Raw genomic sequence first — 13,377 nt, 5'->3', positions numbered from 1 at the left:
GTGTGTAAAGAGAGTAAGAGGGAGGATGAAGATATGAAGTGAATGAAGAGGAAGAGGGGTGCTTGTATTTATAGTTGAAATCCTACCGACAGCCCGAAGAAATTCCGACGGAATTCCGACGCCAACGGCTAGTTCGTCAGAATTTCCTCAGAATTTTTAAAATCCCCCAACAGCTCTCTAACGGCTATAATATATCCCCAGAATTCATCAGTTTTTTCCGAAGAATACATTTTTCCTCGGTATTCCATAAAAATATTCCGACAGATTAATATTTCCTCGGAATTCCGTCTGTATATTCCGAGGAAATTCCTCGGGATATTCCGAGGATTTCATTTTTCGTCGGAATGTGCGTCACAATACCGCTGTTTTCTTGTAGTGGTTATTACGGAAAAATGTGGTTTGGTTTGCAAACTGCACAGACCTCATCCTTGGAAAAATATGATTAGTGGTGATCCAATAATCACCATGCATATTTAAAAATCTATCTCTTGGGAAAAAAAAAGGTTTGGACATCTTTTATTAAGAATGGTGGTGCGCCTGCGTGACAGGTAGGCCCACTTAACCTCTGTTTCGGCGGAGCTAACTTTTATATATCTAAGTCAACGGGATCAATAGTGCCTTGTTGGTATATACCATGGTTCTAAAACGCGGCCGCACAGGCGATTACTCGGCCGGAGAAGCGCTCGGCCGTGGTGAAGCGTCGCGATTTCAACGTAGGCGGCCATTAAATCGGAGTCACTAATATTATTCACATTTTTGAGGTTTGAAAGCTTGAAATCGGATCATACATGTTAAACTTTCAAATTTATTTCATGCCCAGAAAGAAAAACACAAAAATAATGGAAGAAATCAGAGAAAGAAAGCATGGCGGCTCTGTAAAAAAGTTTACGTAACCCTAAAAAGAAGATGATGATTAATTTACAGTTATGCCATTAATGAAAAAAGACAGAAAAAAAAAGCAAAACACGCTTCCTAGTCATCGAACTCCTCACCTTGCCGACACAAACATGGAAAATTTCCACTAGGCTACATCAACAATTGATGTTTTTCACGTAAGTAAGTTAATAATATATACACTTATTATAAAATTGAAAACAGTGTTCAAAACTAATCCCCGCGTATATCCCGCTTATTCTCCGATTTTTTGGTAACTCGCTAGGCCCGTGATGGCCGACCGACTAGCGCCTAGCGTAGTTCCGAACAGGGATATATACAAAGAGTCTATTTGTTTTTTAATTCTTCGTCCTTATTTAAAAGCTCCTGCGACCCTCTGTTCATCATACTAGTATGGATTCTTATTTTTCGCTTACCAATCTTGTTGCTGCTGCAATATGCTTCTACGCCCTTTTGGGTACAATATTTTTCAACATGAAATCAAGATCCCATCAAGAAGACAAAACAGTGGCTTCTTCTTCTCTAACTGTTTTGCCTCCTCCCTCGTCTTTGCCTCCCAATTGGAAACACCAAGTCTTCCCAAACTTCCATGGGGTAGATGTCCTCGAAAACTTTCTCAGCCACATTGTCAAGGAGTTCAGGAGCAAAGGAATCAACCTATTCATTGACAGCGATATAGAGAGAAGCAAGTCGATCGGTCCTGAGCTCACTGAAGCTATTAGAGGATCTAGGATTGCGATTGTCTTGCTCTCCAAGAAATACGCATCGTCGACATGGTGCTTGAACGAGCTGATGGAGATCATCAAGTGCAGTGAAGAGCTTGGTCAAACAGTGATGTCCATTTTCTACCAAGTGGATCCAACAGATGTAAAGAAGCAGACTGGTGATTTTGGGAAGGTCTTCGGATAAACTTGTAAAGGAAAAACAAAGGAGGAGATCAGAAGATGGCAACATGCTTTGACGGAAGTGGCCCAAATAGCAGGTTACCATTTATCAAACTGGTTCGTCCTCTAGCTTTTAATCTATCTAACACATCAATGACTTCTATATATTTGTAGCTTTAGAACATATTCTTTTAAGAATATGTATGTGTTAAAGTATGTAGATCGAACAAGCGTTACTTTCTTTCGTTGATCTACATTTAATATTCATACAAGTATGAGAATACCCGAATAGTAGTACTTGCAATATTTTCATGACTATATTAATGAACTGTTGATCATCTCCTTGTTCAGGAAGAATGAAGCACAGATGATTGAAGATATTGCCACTGATGTTTCGAACAAGTTGAACTTTTCCGCACCATGCAGTGATTTCAAAGGCTTAGTTGGGATGGAATACCATATGGTAAATATGGGACTATTGTTACAGCTAAAATCAGACAAGGTGAGAAAAATAGGGATCTTGGGTCCACCTGGTATTGGTAAGACCACCTTTGTTAGATATATATTCAACCGATACTCCAGTGAATTCGAATTGAGTGTCTTTATGGATAATATCAAAAGAAGGTACGCGACAACGGCTTGTTCTGATGACTACAATGTGAAATTGGATTTACAGAAGCAGTTCATGTCTCAACTAACCAATGTGACAGATATCAAGAACTTTTCACATTTGGGAATTGCCAAAGACAGACTGAAAGACAAGAAAGTTCTTGTGGTTCTTGATGATGTGGATCGATTAGTCCAAGTGGAAGCCTTGGCGAAAGAAACTAGTTGGTTTGGTCCAGGGACTCGGATTATAATCACAACACAAGATCAAAGGGTTTTAAAAGCAAGTGGGATCAACCATATACACAAGGTGATGTTACCATCATATGATGAAGCTCTTCAAATGTTCTGCATGTATGCTTATAATCTGAAATACCCAAAGGATAGTTTCAAGGAGCTTTCTTGTGAAGTTGTGAGTCTTGTAGGTAGACTTCCATTGGGGCTAAAGGTTATGGGATCCTATTTTCGTGGAACATGCGAGCAAGATTTGGCAGAGGCACTACCAAAGTTAAGGACTCACCTTGACCGAGATGGAGAAATTGTGAGCGTTTTAAAGTTTAGTTTTTATTCCTTATGTGATGAAGATAAACGTTTATTTCTTCATGTAGCCTGCTTTTTTGTGAAAAAGCTGATATAGTGGAAGGCTGTCTGGCAAAGTGTTTTTTGGATGTGAGAAATGAGCTTCGTGTCTTAGCTGAAAAATCTATAATATCTACAAATATGGATTGGGGAACAATAGAGATGGCTAAGTTGCTAGTCGAACTGGGAAGAAAAATAGTGCGAGAACAATCGGTTGATGAGCCTGGAAAACGCCAATTTTTGACTGATGCAGTTGATGTTTGTGAAGTATTGAGTGATGATAGAGCCGTAAGTTGTGACTTTTGTATCTTCATTGAATGCGCTCTACAACTTAGAGATTGTTTAATAACTAACCATCTTTATATATGTTTCATTGGGTCGTTTTACAGGAAAGTAGCGGCGTCATAGGAATTACTGTTAAGACTTACGAAGACATAGAATGTACAAGTGAAAGAGCCTTTGAAAGATTGTATAATCTTCAATTCTTAAGAATCCTTGGCAAAGGCGTTAATCCGCGAAGTATGAACCACATATCCCAAAAACTTAGAGTACTTATTTGGCCGAATTCCGAGATTACATGTTTTCTTTCAAATTTTAATCCAAAGTTCCTAGTCAAACTAGAGATGATGAATAGCAAGCTTAAGAAATTGTGGGAAGAAACTAAAGTAAGTACTATTTTATTTTTTGAAAATATCTGCCTAACTTTGGCTGTCTAAACAATTTTTTTTATGTGCTTAACAATAATTGTATCAGCAGTGTTAATATTTGAGTATTTTGTCATTACAGCCTCTCAATAATCTCAAGTGGATGAATTTAAGTCGTTCAAGAAGATTGGAAGAGCTTCCGGATCTCTCAACTGCCACTAATCTATATGACCTGGATCTCTCATATTGCTCAAGTCTCGTGAAACTCCCTTCTTCTAGTGGGAATACAATTAATCTCCAAAGTCTGGATCTTAGTTTTTGCTCAAAATTGGTGGAGATCCCTCCGTCTATTGGAAATGCAGTTAATATAAAAAAAATTCTCTCATTAACTGCTCAAGTCTTGTGGAGATTCCTACATCTATTACTACAATCACTAGTCTCACATCTCTTGATCTCAGTGGGTGCTCAAGTATGGTGAAGCTTTCCGACAACATTGAAACATTCACTGAACCCAATCACATTAATCTCAGTGGTTGTTCAAGCTTGGTGGAACTCCCTTCCTCTATTGGGAATGCAATTAATCTTCAGAAATTGAATCTCAGTCATTGCTCAAGTTTGGTGGAGCTCCCTTTCTCTATTGGGAGTGCAATTAATCTTCAAAAATTGGATCTCAGCCGTTGCTCAAGCTTGGTAAAGCTCCCCTCCTCTATTGGGAATGCAATTAATTTTCATAAATTGAATCTTGATAGATTGTTGAAATGCTCAAAGTTAGAGGTTCTTCGGTAAGAAAATAACTTTGAATCTATCAGAGAACTCAATCTCTCGGACTGCTCTTTGTTTAAAATTTGTCCTGATCATAGTTCCACACTTTTACGAGAGCTTGATCCATGGATCTGGAGAATATCTCGTCTACGTACACTTGTACTAAACGGAATGAAGAAGCTGGTATCACTCCCTCCGCTTCCAGAAGATTGTGAGTCCCTGGAGAGACTAGATTGCTCCTTTGACAATCCAGATATTTGTCTCAACTTTGTTAACTGCTTCAAACTAAATCAAGAAGCAAGAGATCTCATCAGCCTGACGCCGACCAATGGATATGCAGTCTTTCCCGGTACAGAAGTGCCTCAGTGCTTCACTTACCGATCATCTGGGAGTTCCTTAACTGTGAAGTTGATTCAAAAGTCTCTTGGCATATCAACCAAATTTAAGGCTTGCATCTTAAGTGCGGATTTGGACGGAAATAACTATCCACATTGGTCACAAGCATCGGTTTGTTGTAGCATCATGTCCAGAGGGAATGCTCTCACGGCTTGTTATAGAAGCCTAGGACGAGTTATTCCGGGGCATCTGTACACATTCGAGGTTGAGGTTGAAACAGGGGAGTTGACTTCCAACGAGCTTGTTTTTGAGTTCGACTATTCACTTATAGAGAAAGGCCCGAAGAATGGGAGATAAAAGAATGTGGGATGCTTCAACTCTTGGAGGTCCCTTCCCTTCATGCTGGAACAAGCCTTGAAACCTAAGTAAGACAGAAGCATTTGGAGAATAACAGTGCAAAATTCCCGGAGCTTGTTCGTGAAGATGATGGTGACAACAGACAAAAGTATCTTCTTGTGCTTTTCATCGAGAAGGAGCTGCTGTTGGTGTAGTAAACGGTCGTCACATCTGCTCATCACAGCTTAGCCTCTATCGCAAGGTATCGCCCGTCTCTTCGGGTCCTATTAAAAAGAAATGCTGAGTGTTTAATATTGTGGTCACAAAGCGTTTTTCACTCTGTAATTTATCGCCCGTCTCTTCGAACTCAACCTTTGGAATTTATCCCTCTTCTCTTTGTCATCCTAATTCGCAAACCTTTCTGCTTCTTGCACCATTTGCTCTACCTGTAACATTCAATCACACCAACATGTGTTAGCACAAATATCAATATTAGCCAGAAAGGAAACATTCTTTTACAAAGGCTCTATAAATATCAAACTGAAGCGGTCTGGTTTGGTTTGTAAACTGTACGCACCTCATCCTTGGGAAATGTACTGGCACCAGTAATGGTTTCTTTCCGGTGCCTCTATCACTAGCACTGACTGAGAGGATTCCGTTAGCACACCTGCATGTTAGGTAGATCCACTACTGACTTTGTTGGCCCACAAAATATTGCGTGGAAAAAGTGATACCTATGTTTCCACGAAGCTAGCTTTCTTTCCTTTTAAGTCAATTGGATGAACAGTTCCGTTTTGGTATATACAAAGAGTCTCTCTGTTTGTTAATCTTCCTCCTCGCTAGAAAGCAGCTCTGAGATCTTGATCCTCTGTTCATCATACTAGTATGGATTCTTATTTTTCCTTTACCAATCTTGTTGCTGCTGCAATATGATTCTTGGGGCTTTTGGGTACCATTTTTTTCTACAAAAAATCAAGATCCCATCAAAAAAATAAAACAGTGGCTTCTTCCTCTTCTTTAACTCTTTTGGCTCCTCCGTCTTCTTTGCCTCACAATTGGAAACACCATGTCTTCCCAAGCTTCCACGGGGCAGATGTCCGCACAAATTTCCTCAGCCACATTGCCAAGGAGTTCAAGAGCAAAGGAATCAACCTATTCATTGACAATAATATAGAGAGAAGTAAGTCTATCGGTCCTGAGCTCACTGAAGCTATTAAAGGCTCTAGGATTGTGATTGTCTTGCTCTCAAAGAACTACGCATCGTCGACATGGTGCTTGAACGAACTGGTGGAGATCATGAAGTGAAGAGAAGATTTTGGTCAAACAGTGATGTCTCTTTTCTATCAAGTGGAGCCAACTCATGTAAAGAAGCAGACTGGTGATTTTGGGAAAGTCTTCTTAAAAACTTGTAGAGGAAAAACAAAGAAGGAGATACGAAGATGGAAACATGCTTTGACGGAAGTGGCTCAAATTGCAGGTTACCATTCAAAAAACTGGTTCGTCCTCTTCACTCCCACTTGCTCTTAATCTTTCTAACACATCAATGACCTGAACAGCAGCCAACATGAAAGTTTTTTTTTTTGGTGCAAATGTTAAACCAACATGAAAGTTCATATTTTAAAAATGTGTTTGTTAAAGTATGTAGATCGAACTAGCGTTGCTTTCTTTCCTTGATCTACAATTAGTATTCATACAAGTGTGAGAATATCTGAATATATAGTAGTATGTGAATTTTTTTCACGACTGTATAACTTAATTGTTGATCATCTCGTTGTTCAGGAAGAATGAATCAGAGATGATTGAAGACATTGCCACTGATGTTTCGAACAAGTTGAACCTTTCAGCACCATCCAGTGATTTTGACGGGTTAGTTGGGATGGAATCTCAGATGACGGAATTGGAACCACTTTTACAGCTAGATTCAGATGAGGTGAGAAAAATAGGGATTTGGGGTCCGCCTGGGATTGGTAAGACCACCATTGCTAGATATTTGTTCAACCGACACTCCAAAGATTTCCAACTGAATGTCTTTATTGATAATATCAAAAGAAAATATGAGACAACAGCTTGCTTTGATGATTACAGTGCGAAGTTGTATTTACAGGAGCAGCTTATATCTAAACTAACAAATGTCACAGATATCAAGAATTTTTCACATTTGGGAATTGCCAAAGAAAGACTGGAAGACAAGAAAGTTCTTGTCGTTCTTGATGATGTGGATCGATTAGTACAAGTGGAAGCCATGGCGAAAGAAACTAGTTGGTTTGGTCCTGGGAGTCAGATTATCATCACAACACAAGATCAAAATGTTTTAAAAGCAAGTGGGATCAACCATATCCACAGGGTGAATTTACCATCATATCATAACGCGCTAGAAATATTCTGCATGTACGCTTTTGGTCAGAAAGACCCTAAGGATGGTTTCAGTGATCTTCCTTACAAAATTGTGAGCCTTGTAGGTAAGCTTCCATTGGGGCTAAAGGTTATGGGATCCTATTTTCGGGGAATGTCCGAGCAAGATTGGATAGAGGCACACCTTGATCGAGATGGAGAAATTGCGAGCATTTTAAAGTTTAGTTATGATTCCTTATGTGATGAAGATAAACGTTTATTTCTTCATATTGCCAGCTTTTTTAACGGTGAAAAATTTGATATAGTGGAAGGCTGTCTAGCAAAATGTGTTTCGGATGTGAGACATGGGCTTCGCGTCTTAACTGAAAAATCTCTCATATCTAAGTTTTTGGGAACAATAGAGATGGATAAGTTGCTAGTCGAACTGGCAAGAAAAATTGTGCGAGAACAATCGGTTAATGAGCCTGGAAAACGCCAATTTTTGACTGATGCAATTGGTGTTGGTGAAGTATTGAGTGATGATAGAGCCGTAAGTTAATGACTTTGGTATCTTCACTTAACGCGCTCTACAAGTTAGAGATTTATTTAATAACTAACCATCTTTATTTATGTTTCATTGGGTCGTTTTACAGGACAGTAGCAGCGTCGTAGGATTTACTGTTGGGACATTTGATGAAATAACATGGACAAGTGAAAGAGCCTTTGAAAGATTGTCTAATCTTCAATTCCTAAGAATCCTTGGCAAAGGCGTTAATCCGCGAAGTATGAACCACATGTCTCAAAAACTTAGAGTACTAATTTGGCATAATTTCAAGATGACATGTTTTCCTACAAGTTTTAATCCAAAGTTCCGAGTCAAACTAAAGATGCCGTATAGCAAAGCTTGAGAAATTGTGGGAAGAAACAAAAGTAAGTAATATTTTATTTTTGAATATACAACTGCTTAAGTTAGGCTATCTAACCATTTTTTTTCTTATGTGTGTAACTTCGAGTATTTGTCATTACAGACTCTAAATAATCTCAAGTGGATGGATTTGAGTTATTCAGATTGTTTGGAAGAGCTTCCAGATCTCTCTGACTGCCACTAATGTATATGACCTAGATCTCTCACATTGCTCAAGCCTGGTGAAGCTCTCTCAGGCCCTGTTCGTTTGTACATCGGGAAGATGCATCCAGATGGATCAGTCACATGGATCAGTCAGATGCTCTACCTGGGTGTTGTTCGTTTGTACATTTAGAAAGTATATCTAGATGAAGCATTCAGATGCAGCTGCGTTCGTTTGTTCATTTTTTTTGAACTTACATTTGCATCCAAATGCAGTTGATGACAAAATGACTAAAATAGACATGTATTTAATTTATCTATATCTTACTCTTAAATCATGATTATTATTTATATTAATCCTGTTAATTTTAATATCTTATCTAAATTACAATTAAAAAAATAATTTTAAAATTCTTGTTTTAAAATTCATAAATTTATTTTAATGAAAATAAGACAATGAAATTATAAATAATGACTATAATTTTGCAAATTTGATTAAAATATTTAAATAAAAGTCTAACAATTGTTTGATATATGATAAATTTTAACACACTAAAATCCAACAATAGTTTTGATATATTGATAACTCAAAACCAATTCCAAAAATAAATAAAGATAAGATAGTCTCAAAAACTTTAAATAGATCATGGTAAATAAAAACTTAAACATAATATTGTTTGACAAAAAACAATTTTTTTGATCTACACAAAATGATTGAACCATTGAAACAACCAGAAAACACTATACTTAGAGGATGAAAAAAACTATAACAGATACAACTTGGAATGAATGAGAAAATGAAACTATATAATTTAAAACATCTTACATCACATGAAAACAAGAATTGTTCTTCACTTGCGAAAGTTAAAACAATTATAATTTTAGTTCCAATTAAAAATTTCGAGATAGTTATATTATTTAAATGTAAATTAATGATTTAAGCTAAAAACTAATAAGAAACTTGTGAAAGTTAAAATAATTATAATTTCAATTAGAAAGTTCGAGATAGTATATTATTTAAATTAATAAATTAATTAAAAAATTCGAAATATTTATATTCTTTAAATTAATAAATTAAATATTTACGCTAAAAACTAATAATAATATGACAAATAAGCAAAATTACCTAAAATCATGGAGAATGTGACAAATCAGCAAAATCACTTCATAAATAATAATATAGATAGTATATTATTTTTATTTTAAAATAGTGTATAATTAATGTGAAATTTAACTATATTATGAATTTGTTTTCTTTATCAAGAAAATGAATTTATTTTAATCTGGAGGAGAAAATGAAGTAGTAACTAACAACTAGAACTCCTCGAGAGTGAAACTATAAATGGGTTAAGAATCTCTTTTAACGGGCTGATAGAGAACCCACTTCGTGACTCTCATGCAACTCAAGAGTCGAAAATGTGCGCTTACTAATTAAACGATTATATTTAAACATTTTACATATGGAGTATGAACAAAAAGCTAAAAGTCAAATTCGCGTTGATTTCGTGTCTAAGGTTTAGTATAGTTTAACCTACAGAAATTGGTAAGAATGCACACAAACAACCTCCTATTGTGTCATATACCCTTATTTTGAAAACCTTTTTATTTTGACTATTTTACCCCTCCAGAACGCGCCATACTAAAGGCACTAGACCTGCGCCGCGTGGAGTTTGTGTTGGACGTCTCCCTTCACCCCATTGGGTAATAGAGTGGCTCATGCCTGCTCAGGTTCTGCAAACGAAAGAGTGTGAAACTCCTCTGTCATTATCGAACCTCGAATAGTCGCATTTAATCACATTTCCTCAACTACTAAATCCTCTTATTTACACGAGATTTTTAGGTTCACCATTATCCCGATTAATATTCCGATCTCCATCTTTTTCTTCACCGCAAATAAACCCTAATTTTTCAATTCGACATCGTTTCATCTCCGGCGAACGTTGCGATGGGAGAAGAACTGCTACCACCTATTTCTTCTCGTTAGCGTTGTTGCTTGTGCCATAGATTTGTTAAACGTCAGTTTTGTATAATGTAGTACAGTTTATTAAACTATACGGTGTAAATTAACGTCAGTTTTTTTGTGGAATATTTCCTACTTTCTGTTCTTGTTCTCACAAATCAACTTTTTGTTTTTTTTTTCTGTCTTACTCTTCTTACCGACTGTGATTCAGATTATCACTTAACGCTAACGAGAAAAAATCAAAGCAACGCTAACTGTATAGGTTAACCATGAAGCAAACTACTAAAAACACTACTCTGATTTTAATACTTTAAGTCGCAAACAACTGAAACAAAATGAAAGATAAAAACTGAACATAACAGAGAATCATCATCACATCATTATTGTTCTAACAATACAATCAAAACTGAACCAGTAAAATTAAGAGGATCATAGAACTTGTACCTTGCATCGCTCATTCCACCAGTCCTCACTCATGTTGATGAATCCGGTTGAATCAAAACCAAGCCCCGTTCTGTTCCGAGTCAACTTCTTAAAAGACTCATACTGCTTCTTGCAAGTATTGTACTTTATCCCAAATTTTCTCCATGGAATTTTTACACCAAATGCCTCATAGAACTTATCTATTATCGCCTGTCTCCCAGCCTCATTAACCATCTGTTTTCTTATGTTTCCTTTCAGATTCTCATCAAGTCTTAGTTGAAGAAAGAAGCGTGTTTGTTCGTCACTCCATGTAAGATTCTTATTTAAAGATTCAAGACAATAAGAAAAGTATTTGACAAAACTGAGATCAAATAAGAGATTAGAGGGGAAGATACTCACATCAGTTCCATGGATGGATGTCATTGTTTCTCTTCAAAGGTTCTGCAACTATCTTCAAAGTAAACTGTAAACATAAGAGTAAGCAAACCCATAAACCCATGAACACAGCTAACAGCTAACAACATACCCATGAACCCATTAACCATCTGTTTTCTTTCCAGTTCCAGGGCCAAAGACTACTCAGACTGTAAACATAAACCCATGAACACAGCTAACAGCATACACATTGCAAAAGTATTACATGAACACAACTAACAACATGACAAACAAAACCCACAACATAACTTATAGGATATAGATTACAGAGATCCTAGAAACTCTTACCTGAGAGAGAGAGAGCCTGATAGAGAGGTTGCCGGAGAGAGAGAGAGAGCGCCTGAGAGAGAGAGAGAGAGAGTCATAGAGAGAGGCTGAGAGAGAGAGGTCGCCTGAGCCTGAGAGAGAGAGAGCCTGAGAGAGAGAGAAAGCGCTTGAGAGAGAGAGCCTGAGAGAGAGAAAGCGCTTGAGAGAGAGAGAGAGCCTGAGAGAGAGAGAGAGCCTGAGAGAGAGAGAGAGACTGAGAGAGAAAGAGCACCTGAGATAGAGAGAGAGAGAGAGCGCCTGAGAGAGAGAGAACCGGAGAGAGAGAGCCCCTGAGAGAGAGAGAGCCGGAGAGAGAGACTGAGAAAGAGCGAGCCGGAGAAGGAGAGAGAAAGAGAAAGAGCGCCTGAGAGAGATAGTCTGAGAGAGAGTTCACCGGAGAGAGAGGTCACCGGAGAGAGAGATCGGAGAGGTCGCCATGAGGAGATCGGAGAGTTCGCCGGAGAGAGGTCGGAGGAGAAGAAGATTGGCCGCAAGAGAGAGTTACGTGAGAGATGAGAGTGAAGCACAAAAATTTTAGGGTTATATGTAGCAGGGTCATTTTTGTCATTAACCATTTTTGACTGAATCAGCTGCAGCTGGATGCATGGTGAAGACTCAGCCAGTTTTTTTTTTAAAGTTCAGCTGAGTTTTCGAAACTCACCCAGTTGATCCATCTGGATGTACCGATAATTCACACTAAACGAACACTAAAATTCACCTTCACCCAGATGGATCAGTTGACTGAGCAAACGAACAGGGCTTTACTCTATTGGGAGTGCAATTAAGCTAGAAAAATTGAATCTCAGTCATTGCTCAAATTTGGTGGAGCTCCCTTCATCTATTGGGAATTTAACTAAACTTCAAGAACTGAATCTCAGTGGTTGCTCAAGTTTTGTGGAGATACTCTCCTCTATTGGGAATGTAATAAATCTTCAAGAACTGAATCTCAATTCTCAGTGGTTGCTCAAGCTTGTTGGAGCTCCCTTCCTCTATTGGGAATGCAACTAATCTCAAAAAATTGAATCTCAGTCATTGCTCAAGTATGGTGGAGCTTCCTTCCTCTACAGACATTGAAGAGTTTGATCCATGGATGGGGAGCTTATCTGGTTTACGTCAACTTGTACTAAATGGAATGGAGAAGCTGGTATCACTCCCGTAGCTTCCCGATTCGCTACGTAAACTAGATGCAGAAATTTGTGAGTCCCTGGAGAGAGTGGATTTCTCTTTTCGAAATCCGGATATTCGTCTCAGCTTCCATAACTGCTTCAAACTAAATCAAGAAGCGAGAGATCTCATCATCCAGACTCCAACCAATGAATATGCAGTCTTTCCCGCTCAAGAAGTGCCTCAGTGCTTCACATACCGATCATCTGGGAGTTCCTTAACTGTGAAGTTGACTCAAATGCCTCTTGGCACATCAACCAAATTTAAGGCTTGCATCATATTACCTGGTGATGTGGACGAAAATGACTTAAGATGTTGGCGAAGAGCATATGTGTGCTGTAGAATCACGTCTAGAGGGAATGATCTCAATACTTGTTTTAAAATAGCAGAACGGGTTGTTCCGGGGCATCTGTACGCATTCGAGGTTGAGGTTGAAACAGAGGAGATGACTTCCACCGAGCTTGTTTTTGTGTTCGAGATCCAGTTCGACTATTCACTTGTAGAAAGGTCCGAAGAATGGGAGATAAAAGAATGCGGGATGCTTCAACTCTTGGAGGTCCCTTCCCTTCATGCTGATAAACATTATTGACAGCTTCAAAGATTGCCTTAAAACCTAAGTAAGACGGAACACGGAAGCATTCGGAAAATGAC

At 38.1% G+C, this 13,377-nt stretch overlaps 1 protein-coding gene and 2 pseudogenes across 1 annotated transcript; 2 read left to right on the top strand and 1 right to left on the bottom strand.

The window, feature by feature from the left end:
* The first annotated feature begins 1,287 nt into the window (after nt 1-1,287).
* Nucleotides 1,288-5,443, top strand: LOC106311887 (annotated as a pseudogene).
* A 395-nt stretch (nt 5,444-5,838) lies between these two features.
* Nucleotides 5,839-8,779, top strand: LOC106307168 (annotated as a pseudogene).
* Nucleotides 8,780-10,789: 2,010 nt separating this feature from the next.
* On the bottom strand, nt 10,790-11,532 carry LOC106307169. Its single transcript, XM_013744044.1, has 2 exons — nt 11,221-11,532; nt 10,790-11,139 (listed from the first exon to the last, which is right to left on the bottom strand). Exons 1-2 carry the CDS (start codon nt 11,242-11,244, stop codon nt 10,828-10,830), a joined length of 336 nt encoding a protein of 111 aa, XP_013599498.1. The 5' UTR covers nt 11,245-11,532; the 3' UTR covers nt 10,790-10,827.
* Nucleotides 11,533-13,377: the final 1,845 nt, after the last annotated feature.

The sequence above is a fragment of the Brassica oleracea genome, chromosome C8 (assembly GCF_000695525.1).
Source record: "Brassica oleracea var. oleracea cultivar TO1000 chromosome C8, BOL, whole genome shotgun sequence".
In the NCBI taxonomy this organism is placed as follows: domain Eukaryota; kingdom Viridiplantae; phylum Streptophyta; class Magnoliopsida; order Brassicales; family Brassicaceae; genus Brassica; species Brassica oleracea.
The sequence above is the reverse complement of the archived record's forward strand: the minus strand, read 5'-3'. Positions and strand labels throughout refer to the sequence as shown.

Coding starts and splice junctions, on each gene's coding strand:
- LOC106307169 (XM_013744044.1), bottom strand. CDS start 11,244: ATGACATCCATCCATGGAACTGAT. Junction 11,140..11,220: donor CATCCATCCATGGAACTGAT/GTGAGTATCTTC, acceptor TCTTTAAATAAG/AATCTTACATGGAGTGACGA.